This window comes from Sphaeramia orbicularis, chromosome 19 (genome assembly GCF_902148855.1).
Source record: "Sphaeramia orbicularis chromosome 19, fSphaOr1.1, whole genome shotgun sequence".
NCBI lineage: Eukaryota > Metazoa > Chordata > Actinopteri > Kurtiformes > Apogonidae > Sphaeramia > Sphaeramia orbicularis.
Window position 1 is genome coordinate 14,689,813 of NC_043975.1, and position 25,652 is coordinate 14,715,464.

The 25,652-nt window shown below is 35.4% G+C and overlaps 1 protein-coding gene across 3 annotated transcripts in view; it reads right to left on the minus strand.

Moving 5' to 3' along the window:
- Positions 1-25,012, minus strand: part of LOC115410097 (adenosine kinase-like) — a 247,018-nt gene extending 222,006 nt beyond the window's left edge. The window contains exons 1-4 of one of the 3 annotated variants that reach the window (XM_030121542.1): positions 24,881-25,012; positions 24,585-24,709; positions 15,735-15,809; positions 15,585-15,638 (exon numbers count right to left, since the gene is read on the minus strand). In XM_030121542.1, the coding sequence (XP_029977402.1) occupies positions 15,585-15,638; positions 15,735-15,809; positions 24,585-24,634 (179 nt within the window). In that variant the 5' untranslated portion in view covers positions 24,635-24,709; positions 24,881-25,012. Of the gene's footprint in view, positions 1-15,584; positions 15,639-15,734; positions 15,810-16,777; positions 16,897-24,584; positions 24,748-24,880 lie in introns of those variants that run through there. The other 2 variants (XM_030121543.1, XM_030121544.1) reach the window with 2 other exon arrangements.
- Between the last annotated feature and the right edge of the window lie 640 nt (positions 25,013-25,652).

A 25,652-nucleotide genomic window follows, 5' to 3' on the forward strand; every position in this document is an offset into this window, starting at 1 on the left:
AGCACTCAGCTTCAGCAACAGACAAGGGAGCTGGGAAGTAAAAGGTGGAGGGGGGGTTGTAATGTGTCTACACACTCAGTCAAGCATGAGTGCATCTAGTGAAGTGGCACCATGGCAGGCACATGCAGCCTCTGCACGCATGCTTGCATGTGAACACACACAAACATCAACCCCGACACGCCAGGAGAGCTCCGCTGGGGGGTTTCCAGCACTCACGATTCATTATACGGGCCAAAAAAAATGCATTTATAAAGCATTTAAGAATGGAAATCTATGTGTCTGCAAAGATCCTTCTATTATCCGTCAAAACCTAAAGTAATTTTTAATCGTTACAGGCCCAAAAGCATGTACTGATCTAAAATGTTTATGCACTTTTGAACCACTAATCCCATCAATACAGTGAAATAATGCAGGTAAAATGCAGTTTCTCAGCTTTTCAGCAGCATCAGATGTGTTTTTCAGATGCATCTATAGTCTCTGCAGTGAACTTGGAAACATGATTTTTTGACAAATGATAATAGTTATAGATACTCGTTTTTATGTAGAATTAATAATAAATTTTGCTGAAAAGTCTTGTTTCCTTCAATTTTCTCTGTTTTGATATAATAACCTATGAATTTACTGAGCTTTTATTAACACTTGCACGTTCAGCAAATTAAATATAGGAAAAATATCTGATTTTCACTGAAAAAAATTCAAAAGATAATATTAGAAAAGAGATAAATCACTTGGTAATGGTTAAAAATGTCATTTGGAAGTTGCCACAAAAATAGTTCTGGATCTTTATGGGATAAGACAACAACACACTTAGTAGGTATAAAACGATCGTTTATAGGACAATTCTGATTGAGAACAGCTTTCCCGAACACTACCCTGCTTCAATTTCATTTTATTGGGATCATAGTAAAGCAGTTTTTATTGTTCTTTTTTATTCTTTTGTATATTATACATATTGTGTTCTTTCTAACTATCCCAGCTACCATTGATGTGTCACCAGTTCATCACAGGGCTGACATATACAGATAAAAGGTTAAAGGTTAACTCACTTTATAATCCCTGCAGAGAAATTTGGTCTCCGCATTTTACCCATCACAACACACATAGACAGTAATTAGCATTAGCATTAGCATTAACACTTGGTTCACATAAGCAGCAGTGACCAACTCCAGATCTTCATCAGTAGATCTGTGGTCAGATGCATCGACAGGAGAATAAATCTATATGTAAATGTCTTTAATGGTGGCTGAACCCAGAGGAAAACTGAACAGCTTAGAGAGAACAGGTTAACTCAACAGAGAAAGGCTCAAATCTGGTTTTATGTTATTTTCTTTTCTTTTTATGTTGTTTTTGTCTCGTTGCACCTTTTGCCTTTATCACCTTTATCTTTCCTGACATTTTTACTTTTTTTTTTTAAACTATTACTGTTTATTTTACATTGTTTTTTGTTGTTGCATGTTTTGCAGCATTTTTGCATTTTATGTCATTTCTACTTTTTTAGGGTCATCCTAGTCTTGTTGCATCTTTTATGCTGTTTTCGTTTTGTTTCACTTTAATCTTTTCATGTCATTTTCATCTCATTGTGTCTTTTACATAATTTTCATCTTACTACATCTTTACTACTGAGACCTGTCTTCTACATTTCACATGACTTTATCGGAGTCAATGTTTTTCCTCAGTTTTAAGGCACTGGAGTCAACATTTACTAACTTCCCCTATAAAATCTCTTCTGTCTTAATTAGGAACTCATGTTATTGTTGTGTATTTTACTCTGACAATTACAACCCAATGAAAGCAGCTTGACATCGTTGTCGTCATCTCCATCCTCTCTTTCCAACCTGTAGAATACAACACAACCACAGCAGTTCACACTTAAAGCAAAAAAAAAAAAACTACTATTTTTTTCTTTCCATCTGGGAACCAGCCTTCCAGGTTTAATTTATTTTTGGTCAAAATGCTCCAGATGGATCAAAATTAGGTTTTGGAGCCACAACAACAACACCAGGTCAATATAGGTAGAAAAGGGCTAGAACAGAAATCTGAAAATCAGATGTTGAAAGTGAGAGGAAACACTACAATTAAAATCATGGAAAATAGCTGTGATATTATTTATGGTTGGACTGATTGATTTATGTACTCCTGAGAACCAGCAATTCTTTTGTGTCTTCTGCAGGGGACAAGATTCCATAATTGTTTTTAATTTTACCTTGTATATATAATTTATCGGTGGCACAGATTTGGCCTTTTGTATATTTGCATATTTTTAATATTTCTTTGAATTTTTTGCATACTTTCAATAGTTTTCAGGATACATTTTCAGCATAATTTTAAATGATTTTTTTTTTATATATGGCACTTTAAGACTGATCTTGATTCTGTTCTATTCTATTCTATTCTATTCTATAAAAATATATTGCATCATGCTGTTTCCAATTAAGACAAAAAAAGCCCAAACTTTTACTTTCCTCTGTCTCAGGAGGATATTAAACCTACCTCCATCTCAAGCATCACATTGGGATTCAATAGATCATAGAAGGATCTTAGTGACTATCAAAGATGCTTTTTGGTACAGTTTGCACCAATTTCACAGAATAGTCCACGGATTAAAATTAAAATAAATGAAAGCAGAGGTAGAGGAGTAGAGTCAAGTGTGTTTACAGAGCAGAATCTATCACACACATGCACACACACCCAGGAGCCAGAGTGTTTAGCATGTACTCAGTGAGAGCGGCCTTTGTTGTTTTGCTGGCAGTAAGCAGATTGAGCAGCGCGGCAGCAGCAGGGGTGTGTAAGATGTACACAGACAGCGGGGCGTGTGCGTGGAGAGGCACCTCCACTGATCTCCTGTGTCGTGTGATGATGTGTGCGTGTGATGTGTGTCTCAATCCAGCGCTGATCCCCCTGAGTCAGCCCCTGTCAGTGATACGAGCCTCCCACCCTCTCCTTCCCCTCCGCCATCCGGAATGCTAATAGCAGCCAGCCACTAACGCTGCATCCCTGAATTATTCATGCAGCAGAGGGTCACACGGCATAATGAGGAGTTTACTCTCATTCTGGATGCGATTGTGACGCTGCTAATCTGCATTTAGCACACAGAAAGAGAGAAAAGGAGGGAGAGGGGAGAGCAGGAGGGAGGGGAGGGAGGATGAGCGCTGATGAACTTAATTGCTGTGAGCAAACAACCTCTGAAAAGAGTCACGCCATCATCCAGAGATGAGAAAGTAAACAATTAATTATCATCGGACAGAGGGAGCCATAAAACAAATGTTTGAACAGGACTAATATTCACCAGCCAGCTGATGTTTTTTTTTTCCCTGTCGGAGGTGACAATGCACTCACTGTAACAATGACTCCTCTCTCATTTGACACACTAATAATCATTAGCTCTAATACGATATGGTTAACAGGCCCAGGAGGCTTTTGGGAGGATGGTGTGTTATAAGCTGCTGCGTGCTCTAAACAACCTGCAAAGCCTAGTTATCCTGAAATAAAACGTCTATTTGCCCACATTATAATCTCCTGCAGAAAGAGGCGTGTTTTCATTATGTTGACATGTTGTTTCCTATGGAGTAGCCTTACAGGGGGGGAAACAGCAGGCTGCTGTTGCCCCCTGTTGGATGGAAACTAAACAGTCACCCCTTTTTTCATGCAGGGTTAACTATAAGGTGACAAATTAAAGGAAAAAACACTGTATTCTGTAGGTTGCCCTAGGGATTTCTATAGATTTGAGTTGAGGTCTTATGTCCTCTAACTTGTTTATTTTTTTCATTTATTTATCATTGATGAAGTCAAAAAAACAATTCCTATTTTCTGAATGACAACCTTTTAAAATCTTATTATAACTATTATGGTTTGGCTTTTCTTTCCAAAGCAACATAGGAATTTCAGCTGAGTTTTAACCATTGTAATAATCTGAATCCCTTAAACATGGATGTAAGAAGATTTTAGAAAATACAGAGGAGTTGAAAATAAAGCTGAAGGGTTCTACTGTAATTTTGTGTTGATTAAAATCAAATATTACCCAGTTCTAACGTTCAGGAGTATACATCACATAAAATATATGAAGTAATCAGTCTACATGAAACAGCAGCAGAATATAAACCTTCATAAAACTGCAACATAAAACCAGAACTTTAAAAACATAAATAAAATGTCTGTGGCACAGATGTTCCTAAATGTTTTCAGCTCGATACAGAGAACATCTGCTTTATATCACAAATTGCCATTATGTGCGGATTTTACTGGCTCTGTTTTATATTGTTTTCATGTCTTTGTGTTATTTTTGTCGTATTGAATTTTTTACTTTTTTTTGCATAACTTTTCTGTGAGCTTTCCATTGCTTTCATGTTTTTGCATCATTAACAGACTCTCTTTTCAATATTTTATTTCATTTTATTTTTATTTTCTTAATTAGGAAAATTAACATCACATTACAATCATGTAGGTCAGTCAACAAACCCATTAACAAATGAGACAGGTGAGTGAAATAATCAAGAAAATGAATAAAATAGAACAAAATGAGCAGGAAAATGAACAAAACAATCAAGAAAATGAGGGAAAATTACCCAAATATCAAGATAATGAAAACATCAAAAACAAATTGAACAAAATAATTTGAAAAAATGAACAGACAGAACAAAATAATCAAAAATATGAATAAAATTGAACAAAATAAGTGTAGCAGCACTATAGCAGACTGTTGCCTGTAAAGTTGTATTAAAATATTTATTATTCAATTTTTTTTCACATCTTCTCATGAATCAATTATGACAATGTGATATATGCTTGATAGCTAAAGTGTAATATCATGTTAAATGAAAAATGTAGTAATATGAGAGATGACAAATATAGACTCATCCATTACTAGCACTATCACCATTAGATTATCAATAGTGAACTAATATATTATTACTGTTACTATTGTACTGTACTATTATTACTATTATTATTATTACTAATAATATAAAGCCGGAAACCAAATTATTTACTAGTAAGTATCAGACATATTATGGCATAGTGTATAGATATGATTAGACAAGGAAGGTTATTATTGTTATTAATTATGTAAGGAGAAGGGGTGGGAGTTTATAAGTTGTACTTCTCACTCCTTTTTGAATATGTAATTTATGTATTATGTTTAAGTGTTTTGTTTACTTATTTTCTTCTGTTTGACATTCATGTTCGAAATAAATACATCAATCAATCAAAACTGTCATTATATAATGCTGTTTCTGCTGGAGATACAGCTGCTTCAATCTACTTTACACCGAGTTTTATAATCTGAGACGAAAAATCAACAGTTCATGTGACAACAAAATCATACCAGACGTTCAGAGGGAAAAACCCATATTTAGAAGAACAATCTAAAACATGAGCCAACAACAGAATGCTTTTAATTTTTGCACTTTACAACTTCATTATATCACTGTGTCAAATACTCATCTGGAAAGTAACTAAAGCTGTCAGATTAATGTAATGAAATAAACAGTACATTTTCCATTGAGATGTAGTGATGCAGAAAAATGACATGAAATAATATAAAAGTAGTTACATTTGGTCTATTACAATATTTAATTAAATGTAGTTACTGAGGGAAAGTCAATTTCACATCCCAGAATAATATTTGCCATCTATTTCAATATTATAGCTGTTGTTAGTGGGGGGGGGTTTAGCTTCAATGGGCAAAGAGAAGACATGAGACTTCTGCATCTACTCCTTTACATTTTCAGGCTGCAGAAAATCTACTCCTTGATGCACATTTTTATTTAATCACAGGTGTTTTCAGACAGGAAGGAAGTTAAATACATGACGGACAGCTGTAATGACCAATCACTGATCAGATTCACCTGTACCTAACAATGTCGATGCACCTGACCACAGTACTGACAAACATCTGGAGTTGGCTCCAGAGCACCTTCAATGGTGGCTCATCGCTACTAATGTGAGCTGAGTGCTAATGCTAATGTTAATGCTAATTACTGTTTTGTTTGTTTGTTTTGGTTTTTGGGTAGGAAACCATATTTATCTTTCATAAAAACATAAAACAACAACATACATATCTATATTATAAAAGCCAAGTGGCCTCTGTGTGTGTGTCTCGGGATTTACACAAAATCCCAAAAGAGCTGACTGCTGCTGTTTGGCATACTAATGTATTTTTGATCAAGGAACAGACTAGCGAAAACGTCAAGTGGATAGGACCAATATTTTGGGAGATATTAGTAATTTTGGAATACAATAGCCTTACAATCATGTTGCTATACCCAGAATGCTTTGGCGGTGACTGCTAAACAAATGCAGTACAGCAAGCATGAATACACAACAGCATAAAAACTACCACATCTAGAACCCATGGATCCACACGAGTATCAAGATATTCTCATATTTCCCACAATAAAGCCCCGCCCCCTCATTGCCTCTTCGTCTGCTTCTTCTGGCCCTGTCTCCTTCCTTTGTGAGTGACAGCATGGACTGGCAGACGATAGATTTTTTTTTCTTTTTTTTATTGGCACAACGCAAGCTAATTACTGTCTATGTATATTCTGATGGGTAAAATGCAGACACTGAATTTCTCTGCGGGGATAATAAAGTGAGTAAACCTTTAACTTTGTGTTTCAGCCCTGTGATGAGAATCCAGTTCAGAAGTGCAACTTGTTTAATACCACCCCTTTCCCATAAAATATTAATCATATATATTTATTCCCCCTTCCTTTTACATTAGTCTTTTATATTTAGTCACACACACACACACACTCATACATCCATATACACATACATATGTATATATGTTTATGCATATACACACACATCATACAAATACACATACTCATATAATACCTTTGCATTTCTTAATTGTGCTGGCAGAATATAAATTAAAAATAAATAACTAAAAGAAATAAATATACACATAAACAACAGTGAACATATGGTGACAATTAATAACCCTCATCCTTATATCTTGTTGAGTTGACCAAATTGCTGTGTGTTTGCACTATTACCTAAAAACATATTCCTACAGGGAACAATAAAGTGTGTCTTATCTTATCTTAATAAGACGTTAATGTTCTACCATAAATACTGATGTGTGCAGAGCCTTTTATAGCAGAAATAATATGCACAGTTTCTACAAACAGTAACCAGGTACATGCACAGAAAGTAAATACGATAAAATATACCTGTGAATGTGAACTCTACTGTGAATTCTATTTAATCTCCTATGCAGGTTGTATTTTAACCACATGAGGGCAGCATTGGATGTAAAAAGTCCACAGTTTCACCTCTGACAAGATCAACCACTGAAACCTAGAACAAATACTGTATATACGCACAAACAGGAAATGACCCAGGACGCTTTGGTCACTCACTTCCTGTTTCAAAACACCAAGGACAGCATCTGAAAAACCCTCATGACATGAAAACAACCGTAAACACCAAATAGCTCACCACTATGGTAATATCACCCCAAAACAACAAGTACAGAACAGCAGAATGTAGCATGGCACGATGACCGCAACACTGTAAAATAGAGAAGCAGCAACTGCCTGCATGAGTACCGACATGAACAACACTTTTGACAGTTTGTGTTCAGTATTTACTTCTATAGAGGCTTTAAAAAAGAAAAATCTCAATCAGCAAACAGCCTAATGTAAACAAACAACCCAAAAAACTCATTACTACCGTAACATTCAGTACTTTAAGCCTAATTTGTGTGAAATGCCAACTAATTAACCACATCTAGTTAAAGTCGGATGTCTGTTTCTGTTTATTTTCACACTTAACTCTGCACTGAGATCAGATTATTACCCCAAAGGAAACTCATTACGTGTAGGAACATCTGTAAATGTCAGACACACAAATATCACGACACATCACTGCTTTGGAGTAATTTCAGACTACAAATATTCATCATAAACTACAGCACTTCACTGTGAACATGCAAGTGCAATGGCTGATGGGACGGAGGATATCTTCACTGATGGATGAAATAAGAAGCCTTACAAGCAGACATCTCACACAAAAAGGATTTTGTCGGTGTATGTATGTGTCCAAACTTTGTCATTATGCATTGACCGTACCTTTTCAATACTGATGTAAAGCTGCTCATATTAAAGCCCAGACTGATGACAAAGAAACAGACTACTCAATCCAACCCAGGAGACTAGTTTATTTTAATAAAATAGTTATGAAAGAAGGCAGAAAGTACATATACACCACCCTTGTTTTCTTCAATTTCTTGTTCATTTTAATGCCTGGTACAACTAAAGGTACATTTGTTCAGACAAATATAATGATAACAACAAAAATAGCTCATAAGAGTTCAATTTAAGAGCTGATATCTAGCCATTTTTTTTTTTATAATAACCAAAATTACTTCAGTTCTTACATCAATATCTATGGCATTGTACTGACAAAAACAGTGCCTTTAGGCATTCCATGTTTTCTTTTCTGTCTGTTTTAATCACATGATACACACAGGAGTTAGCACTAGATTGCATAACCATTGTTTTTGATGACTTCTGATGGTTTAATAATTTTTTCCGTGACTAGGTATAAATATTAGTAGAAATAACTGGCAAAACACATTCAGGACTGCATAGATTGCACAGACAGAGGATGTTCTCATTAAACCATTTCAGAGTATTCTCCTGAAAAATCTGATCTGAAATTGGTAGTATGGGTAGTTAAAGTAAAGGTAAATGGGAAGTGTGGAAGTGTGAGACAGGAGCTGTTCAGGTGCATCCCAAAAAACAGAGAATTTCAAGGCACACACAGATCTATAAGAGGATCTGAAAGGGTTAATTTGGGTTATAAGCTTTAAAAAAAGGCCCAGAAACAGAAATAAGCACACCATATTTCAGGTATTTTCACTTCTTTATCTTGGTGTCATACTGTTCTTTCCCACGGTGAACTGAGGCCCTGAAGTGTTCTCCAACTCTACCACTTGTGTTGTTGTGACTTTGGTGTTTTAAGCTGTTTTTTTTTTTTGTTTTGCACCAAAAAAACACCTGCACCTGTAAAAATTACTACCAGTTTAAGTGTATGTTATATTTTGGATATTTTCACTGCTTCATCTTGGTGTCATAGTGTTCTTTCCCACAGTGAACTGAAGCCCTGAAGTGGTCTCAAAACCCACCAGAGTTCCCCGACAAAAACAACAATTATACCACTTCTGCTGTTTGTCTTGGTGTTTTAATATATTATTTTGGTTTAAAACAGAAAATCTAAAGTTGAGATAGTTGGTTTAAGAGGGGAAATCCCTGCCTCTGTAGGGGTCTGGTGATATTTAATGTGGATAAGGATAGAAGAGCTTCAGAAAATGTGAGTGGTTGGCCAGATATGTTGACTAGAGGGTGTTAACATACATTTTTTGATGCAGAATGATCCCAAATGGTTGTACATCAGCATCTCTGGAAAGTTTCAGAATAATTTTGAAACAGGAAGTCATGTCTCAAGCCATTTTCACCCATAAAATGTAGATTTTTATTAATTTAATTTAAGGAATGTGATTGCATTTCCATTGTTAGTAGTGGTCTTTAGTGTTAGTGACTAGTACATCTCATATACTACTTTGGGTACAAATGAACAAGAAAGCTAACTCTCCATTACAACATATTTTAACCCATGAAGACCCTGTGCTTTTCTCTCTAATGAACCTTTCTTAAGCTATTTATGACCATGAATTGTAATATTATCATCTGTATTTTGCCTTTTTTCAGTGAAAAGCAGGTATTTTCCTATATTTAAAATAATGTGTGAAGTGTGATTTAACCCATAAAGACTCAGTGCTGCTTTTGTGTCCGTTCCCAAGTGAATTTTTCTCAATTTTTAACCTTTCTGAAGTGATTTATCACCATTTACTCTATATTATGCTCTGTATTTTGCATTTTAAAGTGAATATCAGGTATTTCATTATACTAATTCACTGATCATGTAGATTTTCATAAAAGCTCTGAGTTAAAGTTGAGGGTTATTATTAGGAACAACGAAAACTGAAGAAAAAGTGACTTTTTCAGCAAAGATAGCAATAACTGAACATAAAAACATATGTCCATCCACTATCATTTATCAAACTCCATGGGTTTTACTCGGAAATCACTGTTGTGGAAGATGGCGGTGTTTCCACTTTCACTACGGAGCCTCTGAACGTCTAAATGTATCATATGTGATGACCATAAAAAGACGACAAACTGCATTTATAACACCAATTATTTACACGTAGTGATAGGATAAGTGGATAAACAGGTATTAAACATTTTAGATCAGTAGACAGTTTTGGTCACCAGTGGCTGTTTTGGTCTTTATGGGTTAGTCACAACAATCACAATAGCTAAAATCACATTAATATCTGATATAAGTCAGATAGAAGAGTTCAATTAAAGCATGAGGAACCAAATTCAGACTTTGATTCACTTTTCCTCTGTGGGATCATGTCCACAAACAGAGATTACCTTTATTTTAATGTGTACGCGTTATCTCAAATCAGACGGTGCTGGAGCTCATAGTCTGTGTTTGTGTCCAGATACTTGCGGTGTGGACTATGCACTGAGATACGACCACTCACACACCATGAGAGTTTGTGTGTGGTAGTGAAAGGCCATGCACCGAAATGTATTGTTCTGGGAATTAAGTTGCAAAGCTGCATGTTAATCCTGCCTGACCTTGTGCAGAATGTGTCTGAAGGCCTAAAGATAACGGTGAGGCCTTTGTGCTGCTGAAGAACAACAACACTGCTGATGATGCTGCTTTGTGCCACCGCAGCCCAAGGTCACATGTGTCCCTTTGTCGAGTAACAAGACCTGACAAGGTACAGGCCACTGTAAGGTACCGAAGCAGAGACATGTCTTTAAACAGCTGAGCTCATCGTGAATCTGAGACGGAAACACAAACCATGCACTTAATCTCATAAAGACTCATTTTGCTAATTTCCCATCAACTGTGCATAAATATCTGCTGAGAAAACATATTTATTTAATTGGATATAAGAAGATTTCCTTTTCTGTGAAATACTAATAGAGCAAATTGTCAGAGTGGAATTTTTAATGAATAGTGTTGTGCAGGAGCATCACTAACAGGTACCAGTTAAAAATTTAATCACTCTAAATGCATACTTTTGTAGTTTTTTAACACCACATAGCACTGAAAATACAATAAACTTAAGTCTCTCCAAAACTAACATGCAGAGATTACTTGTTATGTTTTGTTTGAGTTCATGAAGACATATAAAATAAATAAAAATACCTGTTAAATCAGAGTAAAATATTAATCCAAAGGGCAAATCAAAATATTCACACATAAACCAAAACATAAAACCAACCCATAAGCAAACACAGTAAATTAAATAATTAAAATAGGAAAATATATCAAATAAAAGTAGAACAGACTAGAGATAGCATTAACTTAGTATGAAGTTAGTGCAATTTAACAATTAAAAATTATATGTAAAATTGCCTCATTGTGTCATAGCTTAGCATGTTACATGTTTTTCTTCAGTCTAGTGAAACTTGTTTTAATATGGAATAACTACTACACAAGCACCGTAAGTGTTTATTCATTTTTTAAATTAATTTATCAATTTTCTATCAATTAGTTCTTTACTCTATAAAATGTCAGAAAACAGTGAAAAATTATGAGTATTTTCTGAGGTCTTCAAATGTGTTGTTTGTCCACAACATAAACATTTTCACGTTCCTGTTACAGAAATGTAAAGAATCAACAAAAGTTTTTATAGTCGTGGCCAAAAGTTTGGGGACTGACAAAAGTTTCGTTTTTGGAAAATTTCAGGATTCCCACTCTTTCCCTGAAATTATTTTCTAGGACTTAAATCAATGTTGTAGATGACAGTGTTTCCACGTTCATTACAGACCCTCTGAACCTCCAAATGGGTCATATCTGATGACCATAAAAAGATGACAAACTGTATTTTACACCAATTATTTACATGGATTAATGAATCAACAGGTATTAAACATTTTACGTCAAAAGATGATTTTGGTCGCCGGTGGCTGTTTGGGTCTTTATGGGTTAAAGCACAATGTCTCAGGTTTCAGAAACTGTTGCAATTTTTCCAATTGCACAAACAGTGAAAGAGTTACAGCCGTAGAAACTGAATATGGGCAGGGTGTGTCAGCGATGACGCATCAGGTTTTAAGGAGTTAATGATTTTACGGGGATAGTTTTTAAATTTTCTGAGGGAGCAATCGACCTAAGCCATCTGGTTAGAGACATCACCAGAACCAAAAAAGGGTGGATTTTCAGCTTCTGGCTTTTTTTTTTCCCTGTGATTACAGCTCCTGTAGGTTCTATTTGTTGCACAGTAATATAACCACTTGAGTTCAACCTGTCAGAAAATGAATGAGGTTTGTCAGACTCCTTCTGTAGACCAGATGGGCTGAACAGCTCCGATTACAGGGCATTAAAATTTATCTTTTACACTAATTCCATGTTCTTAAGTGCCTCAAGGTGGGGAGGCTGAAGATGGTTTTATGACCAGAATGGGGTGTTCAGCCTTTTCACCTTTATAAGATACATAATGATTTTTATGTGTATTATCAGATCAAAAACACGCTTAAAAAGAAGCTCAGCTCAGATCTACTGCTCACCTCACACAACTACAAGCTGTTATTAAACCGTACAATGACAAGGGTTCATTACCTGTGTGATTAAATAGAAATAGTTGACTTATGAAAAATGCAGACAAACGCGTTTCCACCTCAGACTCCCTGTTAATGACTGAATCTAACCATCATTCAACCCGATGGCAGCGAAATCAACAAGTCAATCAAGGACTAATCCGAATTAGACTTATAGACACAACAGTTTTTAAAGCTGAAAACATGGATATAATAAAATAACATCTTTCTACTGCATTAATCACAAAAAACTAAACCACATGATCCATCTGTACAGCCTGTAAACCGGCATAAACGCACTGATGACATGTATGTTATTGAGGGCCACATGTAGGGCCACCATCCAGTTCCTTGTACCACTAATTACTCTTCATCACAGTGATATTGAGTAAGAAATAAAATTATGTTCCACACGGTGCCAGCGCCATACTGAAATAATGTAATTATATCTGTGCTAATAAGAGAAATGAAGCAGACATATGATAATAACATTAAATGTAGTATTGTTCTATTAATTATGTGATAATTCAGTTGTTTTTGTTGAATGTAAAAAGGAACAGTAGTTAATTATTAAGTTGCAGTAACTTGAACTTGACTTAATACTTAATAATTTTATAAAGCAGCAGAAATACTACTCACTGACTACTGGAGATGTAAGTGTGGACTGTAGTACTTGATAAAGGTTTGTCAAAGTAATACTGAGACAGTGTTAGTGTCTGAGCTATAGAAAAATAGGACCAATGACTCTGTATCTCACCAGCATGTTCTGTCAAGAATCAATGACAAGTTGAATTTGCAAGATTGTCAGGTTCTGCTGCTACGTTAGAGTCCTGTGGTATTGATTGCATGAGATCAATCTCCTGTTAGAAGTGGCTGATACTTTAACTGGAAGAGAACTCAACAAATTAAATGAAAGTCCATATTTGACTTCTTATTATATTGATATCTGTAACCATTTCCATATTATAAGTCATCAAAATATGACCCATTATAAGAAAAGGCACATTTTGAATATTTCAAAAATTTGTACAAAATTCAAAACTCCAAATTTCTCAAAATTATGAACAAACTTTGTAGATATTCTCCCAAGGAAGCGACATATAAAATTTGAAATGGATCCAACCAGTGGTTTCGTCAGAGAAGATGTCAATGACGATGACGACAACAATGAAGATGACGGACACAGCACCTTCACAACAGCTCATGGCTTACTGGCTACTGAGTTACAAATTACATTTCTTGATGTAGTTAAATCATATTGTCACTTGTGCACAGGCATGCTTCCAGATTCCTGGAACATTCTGTTTTGCACCAGAGATGCTGAAATATACAAGTTACTTAAGTTACATGTGTTACTTCAAGTTTCACTATATGGAGTTTGAGAAGCCTTAGTCATACCTAAACGCACGTGGTCAATCACGATCAACATGATTAGTATCCCATGATGCATAGAGGTTTTAAAATAGGGCACATGCCTTTTGTATTATGCCCTGATGCAGACTCTGTGTAGTTGAATTCCACTATAGATGCTGTCCCTATAAATGACATTGAGTGTTTCTGGCCCACTCCCCGAAGGGGAGGCAAGGGGTATTGTTTTTGGTTTGTTTGTTTGTTAACACTATAGCAGCAAAACTATTGGTTTAATTCATACCAAATTGGGTTTATAGATTGCCAGTGACCCAGAATAGATGTCATTACATTTTGAGAAAGGTCAAATTTTAAATTTTTTATGATTTTTTTCATCTTTTTTTCTCCCCATTTGCTTATCATGGGCAAAATTTCACATCTATAAAAACATCAATTTTGTTTCAATTTACTTCAAACTTGGCACATATATAGAGGCAACGCAAAGGCATGATGACATCAGCTGGATCGATGCCAAAATAAACTACAATGTGTGAGGGGCGGGTTTGTTGTGCCTGGTACCACTTGTTTTGTTATACTTTTGTGCTTCTTACTTTTTAAACATTAATGGTTGTTTTGTTTTTTTTATTCTAACAGTCATTTTTGTCCTTTTGTTTTTCATGCATTCTGCTGATGTATACGACATTAACATTTTGTGTTTTTTGACCTAGTGAAATGCCAACTACCACATTTTTTCTTTCATAATCTGACATTGTGTTTGACACAGCTGGTGGTTTTCCTCACGTTTGTGTTTTCTGCAGTGACAAGCTCTGGCTGAACCTGGTGTGGTTCCATCATTTAAAAAAAAAAAAAAAAAATAGAAATGAGAACCTCCATCTATCTTTGCTCCTCTTGTTCTGAATCATGATTATAATGAGGTGATCAAATACATTTAGAAATTACAACTTTTTGTTATTTCTTATTTATCTAATGTAGGGTTGTAGTTTCAACTTTTTGTATCATTTTATTATTATTTTGATGTTTTGATTTTCATGCATATGTATATATTTTTGTCTCAGTGCTGTATATTTGTGCTGTTTTCTCACTATTGCTTTAAAATTCCCAATGCAATCAATGACATTTAATGAGTGTTTTGACAGATTTTCTTTTCTTGGAGCACTACAGCACATATGGACATGTGGCTACATTTACAAGGAAGGCTATAGAATTACTGTTCCATCTTCACAACATGAAAAAGGGTGGGGTTTAAAAAAAATTTAGAGTAAAAAAATACCACTGCTTTTTAATAGACCATTAGTGAATAATGCTCTTTATATGACATTAACTAAAAAGCCACTATTTGGCCCAAATCAGTGTTGTATTCAGTGCAGTGTTGGTGTAATCCTGTGCAGATGCAGTATGGGAAAAATGTGGGCGTGTTCGGTTGTGAGCCAGTTACTGAATGCTGATTTGAAACGGGGCTATTTTGAGCAGAGCTTACAGTGTCAGCATGGTAGTAGTGGGTATGAATGACCAGTAGATCCCTTATTTGGTTTCACTCTAACACTCCTTTGCACGCTTTACTCTGCTGCAACACGTGGAAGATTTACTCACAGCTCTTTGTGTTTGTCTTCAGCGAGGATCACACCATTAGGCTGCAGGCCATACCTTCCAGGAAAACAGGAAAATTATCGATTTAGAAGCCTATTTTGTTTAAAAGATAAGGCACAGAAACATGAAAACAAATGAGCTGCATGGACGTACTTGTCAAGGAAATCCTTGTCCACCACAGCTGAAATGTCAAGCAAGGGATTTCCCATCCCGAAGAGTGTGTTTTCACTGCGGAGGGACAAAAACATTATTGTTTTTTTGTGGAAAACTCCCACTTGCTGTCTCTGCACAAACAGAGTGGACAAAGAAACAGATGAGGATGAAGTAGAAACAGATGAATTGCTGTAAGAAAAGTGAAAAGCACCTGACAAGGCCGGATCATACGGTTGTAAAGTTAACACATAATGCACAAAAATGTAAAAACAGCAAAAATATGAGCCAGAAAGAAAGACACATTTTTAGGATTTTGGAGAGATTACATGTTAACAGTGAAACAAAAAAAAGTATTTTTCCTCATGTGAACATGACATGGCAATACAATATGCAGAATAAAGTGTTAAATTCATTGCAATGATCCATTAATGGCATCTAATACATGAATCTATTCCATTCTAAAACTTCAAAAACAGGAATATGTTCTGGTTGCTTTATTCTGCTCTCAGAGAAAACCGAATGCCATTGGTTCGTGGACCAAAAAAGACATTTGACATTCTGACATTTTGTGGACCACACAACAGAAAATACAGTGGGATCATTATGCACGCTGACACTTATCTGATGCATCATTGTACACAACAGTGGAGTCCAGGTCTATTTATACGACACATTTAACAACACAAACCATGATTCCCCAAAAGTCTGTTTTCCAGCTGCACTTTTCTTCCCCTGAGGCTCTTTTACCGTTATCTTCATGGTCAAAGTCTGCTCCGACAGCAGATTCTCACTTTTATAGCAGACTTGCATAAATAACAGGACAGTAGTGAATGAATGGAGTCAATGTACGGTTCAGATAAGTGCGAACTCAGTGGATTTGTGAGTAATCTGAAACAGGATGGACACATGATAAAAGTCTCACATCACATGTTTTCTTTGGGATTTCACATTAGCTGTGGTCCACCATTCAAACTCAGAGAGCAGCTTTTTAGAAAACCTGTAATATCTGACAGGCGGTGTTGAGGACGCCTCTTTAATCTTACCTTGGAGTTGGCATCGTGTCAGAAATCTCAGCTTCCTATGACCTGATGATCAAACCAACGCTCAGCAGCTTCCTCCTGTGTGTCAGAGCAGTGGCGTGCTGTTTGACTGCAGGAGCTTCAGCTGCACTTTGGACAACACGCTCTGATTGGTGCATTCAGGGGAGGGGCTTAGTTAACCTGACCATATGATTGGCTATACTGGTGGCATCTACACTGTGTGAGTCTAAGAGGCGTTTGAGGCCAATGGGAGAGAAAGTGGACCATGTGGTCAACAAACAAAGTCATAAATAACTAAGGGACCCCTCTGGGTTGGTTTTTTTTTTTTTTATATATATTTTTGTCATTTTTCTTTTTTGATTTGGTGATCAATACGGATCGTTACAGCTTATGGTATAAATGTCTGCAAGAGTGTTTCTTTTTTGACATTTTTTTTAATCTAATGTCAGTTACTCTTGCAGGTCTATTATACACTACAGGCACCAAAAATATACACACAAAAAACAGCAATAAAACCATCAAATGTTAATATTTTCTCTATTTTTTTCTGCAGAAATCTCTTAAACCTCTTCTCTCTGATCAAAACTACAAAATGTTCAATGACTGTCAGGATTTTAACCCTTTAAAAGCCAGTATGAATGCATGATGGCAGTCATTTTACTGAAAAAACAACACGAAATGTGACATATTTTCCATATAATACATCATGGAGGGATGTGGCATTGTTTATATCAGATTCTTGGACATGTCAAAGATTAGGAAAAACACTTATTTCATTGCATTAGTAGTCTCATTGACTGACAATGAAACCACATTTTTTTAATTTTGCAAAACTCTAATGCAATATGATCAATGTTGCTGCTAATTTTGACATATCCAAGACTATAATCTGCACCAATGCCCCAAGCTTCACTATTCATTTTATTAAAAATAATCTTATTTTTCGTAAATAAGGGTGATGTGTATTCAAACTGGAATTTAAAGGGTTAAAATCCTGAAAATGATTGAACGACTGGTAGTTTAATGCAGAGCTGAAGTACTTTGAAAGATTAATGCATTAAAAAGCAGGAAAAAAATTCATATATTTTTTGTGCATGCATAGTTTTTGGCTTGATGGTCCCCTGGGGGTAGTAAATTAGAGGAATCCACCAGGGTTAAGATTTCTAAATGCACATACACAGTGTATATTTGCAAATAAATAAACCACAACTGTGTGTAGTACATTATTTTTTTTGTTGACCAATAATCTATTGAAAAAAGTAAAAGCTATGTATAACCTACTTATCTGAACTGTTTGTAAAGCTCTGTGGTTATGTTTGTACATGGGGATAATAATGCCGAAAAAATTTTTAAAAATAAATTTAAAAAAATGAAATCTCAACATTTCTTGTGAAACACATCATCAAAATACAACCTGTTTGCTTGTTGTAACAATGTGAAAAGGCAGTATTTCTCTATTCCCTATCACACAATGGGGGATATTTGATCTTTTTTTTTTTCTCCAAAATGAATGTGCATTGACACGTTTAACAAGTGTGGCATTTTGTTGAACTTAGTTGATATTACTCATTCATTAAAAAAATCTAGTACATGTTTCATCTTGAATTCTTGTAAAAAACTGAGTGAGATCATGCATCATCTACAAAATGGAATAATAAGACTCCAGTCAATATGACCTTGTGCCTATTGTCAACTGAATAAAATGAAAATATAGCAATTCTTGAAAAATCTGGAGTAGAAATTTCTAATAAGTAAAGGTGACTGTACAATATCCTGAAGCAAATCCATAAACTGAAGAGGATGAAATCATCTGTTCACAAACTAAACAAGGACAGGCTGTAACTTGTTAATTACACAGAATAAAAAACAGGTTCAATATGTTTCTCACGGAGGCAGAAAACGCCCACATCAACAAAGTTCAGATGAAACAAAACCACTCAGTGTAATGTTACGGTTGCAAAAAATGTTTAAAGACAATTAAACTAATTCTTCATGGGACAAAATATCGTTTTTAGCTCTGGATTTATGTTCATCAACATCTGTTACATTTAAGGTTTTGTTCAGAATCAGACCTTTTTATATGATAAATACTACTATTAAATACTATTAAAATATAGGATATGCTGTCATTAATTCAGCATAACCAAAATAAGGGTTGAATGAACAAAATAATCAAGAAAATGAACAAAATATGAACAAAATAATGTAGACAGTTAAGGAAACTGAATAAAACAAATAAGAAAATGAACAAAGTTTCCAAAAAAAGGACAAGAATGAACAAAACTAATTAGAAAATCAACAAAATTTAACAAAACAATCAAAGAATTTAACAAAAGTGAAAAAAAATCAAGAAAATGAGTAAAAATTAACTAAATAAACAAGAAAGTGAACAAATTTGAACAAAACAATCAAGATAATGAACAAAAGTGAATAAAACAATGAGAATGAGCCAAAAAAAAGAATCAAATAATCAAAAAAGTGGCAAAGAAGACCAAAATTATGAATTAAATGGACAATAAATAGAAACAATTAATGTTTTGTCAGAACAGCGTCGACAAACATTGCTTTAACAGTCGCACACCTTTAACAGTGTCAGAAACTGCTCAGATATGAAACCTAATTGCTCTGGAATCATCTACAAATCAAAATATTTTATTGCTGATTGTGACGATAAGTAAAATATCTGATATAATTTATTATTATTTATGCTAAGTATTTATCTTTTTATTTGTTATGTTATTTTTTATTTTTTATTTCATTTTTCCTTTTTTTTACTTGTATTTTTTATGATATGAATAGAAACTTTTGGGTCTTCTTTTATGCTGTGAAATGTCTGGTGTTAATTAGCATTACAGCGTATTACCGCCACCTACTGTTGGGGAGTGTGAATGGACAGTGCTCAGCTCCATAAATAATAAAACACATGATTGGTTTCTTAACATTATTTTTTGCCCAGACAAAGGCTCATGACCCACTGAAAACAGGTTTACGACCCACTTTTGGGTTGCGACCCACCATTTGAGAATCACTGGTTTAGACGGTCTACATAATACTTTTTTTCTCTTTTATCCAAACACCAAAGCTTGTGGGATCTTGTTGGAGAAGGTCAACAAACACAGCATTTATATTTGATTCATCTCAGGTTATGTTTGCAGAATAACTTCCTGCAATAACATTTACTGCAATAAGACCATGAACCCCCTAATAGTGAAATGTTTACCCTTCGTCCTGTTTCCTGATGCAGGTCCAGGGTATGTTACCACATCTCCTCTGCTGAACACAGACTGACTGATGTATATTAACCTGTCCAAACAGCTGCCAGTGTCCTTTCACCGCTCCTGTGTGGTATGGCAGCTGCTCTCCACTGACAGGAGGGCTCTTTCGAACATTATCAAACCCACCTAGAAAAACGCCAGCACTCTGCTACCGCCACAAGAGGATAAAAACAGAACCTGAAGCCAACATCATGACAGATCCATCCAGGCAGGCTGTCCCACCTTCCCTCTGCTGTACTCTAGGAGGCGCTACATCCATCAAGGCCGATTATTTATGTTGAAGGAGTGATATTTTGCTTTTATAAATGGAATTATGCATTTTTTAAAATTTCCCTGTGGTCTACATAAACTGTAAATGCTATGCTTGGATCTGAATTCTTCATTAATTCAACTCCACAGGTCCATCTTCATCCCTATTTCTGAGTAATGACACCAGAAAGGTTGTTTGGAGCGCTGGCCCTTTAAATGCAAATGAGCCACTTCACGCCCCACCCCCTCCATGTTGATGACTGTGCACTCTGTCCCGCTCAGCCACTTGTGTTCGTTAATACAACCAACAACTGAACATTTTAGGTAATCAGCTCAAAGTTTGGACATATTTTCAGTTTCTACTACAACCGCTGCTGCTGATAAACAATTATGTTGTACTTGGAGAAACGTTCGTCGGAAGTCTTGACCTTATATGTGCAAATGTCATGATGGGTGGGGAAGCAAAATTTACAATATTTTGAGGCAGGGATTGAAAGACAGTGTATGACCAATTAGTTTATTGAAAGTCATGAGAATTTATTTGCCACAAGAAAATTTACATCATAGAAAATGTTTTTATTCTATGTGTCCTCCTTCTTTCGCAATAACTGCCTTCACACGCTTCCTGAAACTTGCGCAAGTGTTCCTCAAATATTCGGGTGACAACTTCTACCATTCTTCTTTAATAGTATCTTTCAGACTTTCTCGTAATAGTTTTGCTCATAGTCATTCTCTTCTTTACATTATAAACAGTCTTTATGGACACTCCAACTATTTTTGAAATCTCCTTTGGTGTGACGAGTGCATTCAGCAAATCACACACTCTTTGACGTTTGCTTTCCTGATTACTCATATGGGCAAAAGTTTCTGAAAAGGTATGGATAATAGTGTTAGGTATGATTATGACATCAATATATGTTTGGTTTCAAAACAACTGACGTAGTGCCTGCTGAGAAAAAAACAACTAAATGTTCATTGTAAATTTTGCTTCCCCACCCTGTAACCACTTATAAATGTAAAAAATTAAGAAGGAATTAAAACAGGTTGTAGAAATCCACTCAATTTTTGCCAAAATGAATATAAAGATAGCTTTGCAGCACCTGGAGGGTTCAAATTCAAACTTTATGAACTATTAGGTACCAAATATACAAATAAATGAACCAAAGACTAATAAAAGTGGGTTTAGCACAATATGACCCCTTTAATACTGTATTATTATACAATGTAATCATAACTATTTTATAATGCTGCTATATCAGTGTATAGTGTATTAATATGTAATGTGCTATTACACTGTATATAATGAACAGTACATAATATGATTGTGGAAAAGGTATTATGATATACAATGTAATATATAATATGGGAGAAATGGAGAGCTTTAAAAAAACTGCTATGAAACAGACAGTTTATTACCTCCGCCAAGGAAGTTATGTTTTTGTCGGCGTTGGTTTGTATGTTTGTCTGTCTGTCCGTGTGCAAGATAACTCAAAAAGTTCTGGACAGATTTGGATGAAATTTTTAGGAAATGTTGATTCTGGCACAAGGAAGAAATGACAAAATTTTGGTGGTGATCGGGGGTGGGGGGGCCACTGATCTGCCTTGACGGAGGTCTGCACTCTACAAGTGCTTTTCTTGAAAAGAGAGCCCCCACCACCACCACCAAAATTTTATCATTTGTTCCTTTTACCAGAATCAGCATTTCCTGAAAATTTCATCCAAATCTGTTCATATCTTTTTGAGTTATCTTGCACACAGATAGACATGAGGGGGGGCACTGATCTGCCTTGGCAGAAGTCTTTGCTCTCCGAGAGCCTCTAGTTTTGATATGTAAAATTCTGTTATGAAATGGACAGAGTTTATGTTTGATATGTATAACATTTTCACATTTTGTGCAGGCTTGGTCAGAATTTATTTTGATATGTGTAAGATTTGATAAGTTACTTTGGGGAGCTGACATGGGACTTTAAGGTCAGTAAAAAAGATGGGGTAACATGGCAGGAGTATGTAAACTGAACTTCATCCTGCTCCTTTTCAAATATGTGTTTTCTTCTTTATGTTTTTCCTTGTTGTTTTTGGTTTAAATGTTCATATTTGAAATAAAAACAAATAAATACTTCTAGAATCAAAAACATTTCTGCCATCATTTCTACATTCAAGCAATTTAACTCTATTAAACAGAAACCTGCTTCTGACCATTAAAAAAAATCCCATCAAAGCATCATTGGCACAAATTATTTTAAAAAAAACACAATCAAATCATAAGGTTTAACTGTGTTTCATCATATCTCATGAATGTCAATATGCCTATAACAGGTCCTGCACAGAATAGCTGACAAAGGGCAGCCCTGGCAGAGTCCAACTCAACCAGAAACAATGAGATTTACCAATGCTTATGTGAACCAAGCACTCGCTCCTGAGGAATATTTGTCTCAGAGCCCCCAGATCTACTTCAAAACACTGTCTGCACATAACAATACATTCACTTTACAGGTTCTTTCGAGTGGAAGATTTATAAATCTATTGTATAAATGTACTTAACCAATATATACAGTGGTAGAAAAAAGTTGTGATATACACTCCTGATCAAAATTTTAAGACCTGTTGAAAAATTACATGAATTTACATTTTGCACTGTTGGATCTTCATAAGGTTCTAAGTCATTGAACTCTGCCAAGTACTGTTTCATGATCCAAACTCACATGCTTCCTTCTGCACATGCTCAGTTCCATCGAGGTCAAAACTGGATGTTTCAGCAATATAATGAAACACATCCAGGACATGACATGTTGAAACTGTCAAGAATTTAGTTTTGTTATTTTTCTTGTTTTTTATTTTTATTTTTATTGCATTTGTTTGTGTCTATCTGATGCAGCCAAGATTGTTTCTGCAAATATTTCATGATAATATTTGAGATTGTGTGACCTTTTAAAGGTGTCAGAAAAGCTTTTTCAACTACTGTATATGTAATAACACTTTATTACAGGGGTGTCAAACTCATTTTAGTTCAGGGGCCAGATTCAGCTAAATTTGATCTGAAGTGGGTCGAACCAATAAAATAATAACATAATAATATACAAATAATGTCAACTCCAAACTTTTCTCTATGTTTTAGAGCAAAAAAAATTTAATTTACATTATGAACAGGTTTACATCTATAAACTATCCTTTCAAAAGATCTGAATAACATGAACAAACTGAAAAAATAAGTGTAATTTTAACAACACCATGCCTCAGTTTATCATTTACATATGTACATTATAACTTACAGATCACAGTGGATCTACAAACACACAAAACACTGAGTAAACAGGCAGAATATTGTTAAAATTGTACTTACTTCTCTTAAGACATTTCAGGTTGTTCATATTTTTTGCAAAATTACACTTTTTTTTAGTGTAAATACATAAAAATATTTACATTTACTAAGAGAAACATGTGAAGTTGTCATTATTTATATGTTATTATGATGGTATTTTACTGGTCCTGCCCACTTGAGATTGAATTGGTCTGAATGTGGAACCTGAACTAAAAGTATTGTTAATATTTTAGCGTAATTTTTCCATTTCACAAATTCATCCTAAGGGCCGGACCGGACCCTTTGGCGGGCCAGATTTGGCCCCCGGGCCACATGTTTGACACCTGTGCTTTCTTTATTGTATACAGTGAAAGTGATCTAACCAGCAGTTTTGTCATTTCTTTTCCCATTCATGTGTAATATTTAGCACATTTAATCTTAGAGGCAGACAATTTATTAAAAAAAAAAAAAAAAAAAAAAAAAAAAGTTTAAATTGTAAACCACTATAATCATTTAACTTAATTATTGCAACTGTGAAAATTACCATTAAAACATGATTGATTTGGGCTTATTTTACAGATGGATGTAGCTAGTGAATAACTTTTAGCCAATATTAAAGTTTGTCCATTCCAACTGTCACTGTTACAGGTAAAAACTGATTTACAAATGCAGGTTTTTAGGAATGAAAGCAGATTTTTTCATAAGAAATGGTGATTAATTTAATGAGATTAATAATTGAAATGATTTGATGTAGCAGTGTGGTTGTGTTTGGCTGTTCTGATCCTTTTTATGTGTAAATCCGTGTATTTAATATGAATGCTGTGCAGGTGTTGTGTTGAATTCTGCTCCTGACCTGCCTGCACCTCCTGCCGACCGACTTCACCACAGCACTAGCATTAGCTTAACGGGCAGCTAGCTTACACCGGCTAACACAACACAAAACACAAAACAGGACTCAAAACAGCCTCCAGAAAATAATAAACCTTACCTCAGGGCTGCTTTCCTCCCCGTTGACGCCTCTGGTCGTTCGTCAGACATGTTTTCGGCAGCAGCGGGGTGTCGGAGCGGAGGTGCCCGCGGAGCTGCTGCTCAGTTCCGGGGAGCAGTGAGAAGCTGCGGCGCCGGGGTCCGGAGGTCCAACCCGGACACACACACACACACACACACACACACACACACACACACACACACACAGAGAGAGAGACAGACAGACAGACAGTAGGCGATCAAAATGAACTGATAAATAACAATACACTTGAAACCATCCGTGTGCGTTTGACTCACAGATGGAGGTTTGGTCAGTCGTGTTCTGGTGTCCTTTCCTTTCGTCTGCCTCCCATTCAGTCCAACTTCAGTCTGCAGCACACCAACAACAACACATGGTCCACGAGTGGGTGTGTGTGGATGCACTCACACTGCCCCACTTCTGCATTTACAGCAGAAAAGACAGAATTCAAGGACCTAGTCTGATTTAGTTCAGATTTGGACCTCTGAATCTGGACCTAATGTGGTCTAGATCTGCAGAAATAACAGGGAAATGACCCTCCTTTGTATTTTCACAACTGTATTTAGATAAGATAATTTAAGATAAGACTTTATTGAGCTCACCATAGGAAAATTTAACTGTTTACAGCAGCAATATGCAACACATCAGAGCAAAAGAAAGGCAGGTAGAATTATAAAATATTACATAATGGACCTAATGTGGTCTAGATCTGCAGAAACAACAGGGAAATGACCCTGTTTTGTATTTCACAACTATATGAAGATAAGTTAAGATCATTTAAGATAAGACTTTATTGAGCTCACCATAGGGAAATTTAACTGTTTACAACAGCAATATGCAACACATCAGTGCAAAAGAAAGGCAGGTAGAATTATAAAATATTACATGATGGACCTAATATGAGTCTAGATCTGTAGAAGTAACAGGGAAATGACCCTCTTTTGTATTTTCACAACTATATTAAAATAATTTAAGACTTTATTGATCTCACCATAGTGAAATTTAACTGTTTACAGCAGCAATATGCAACACATCGGTGCAAAAGAAAGG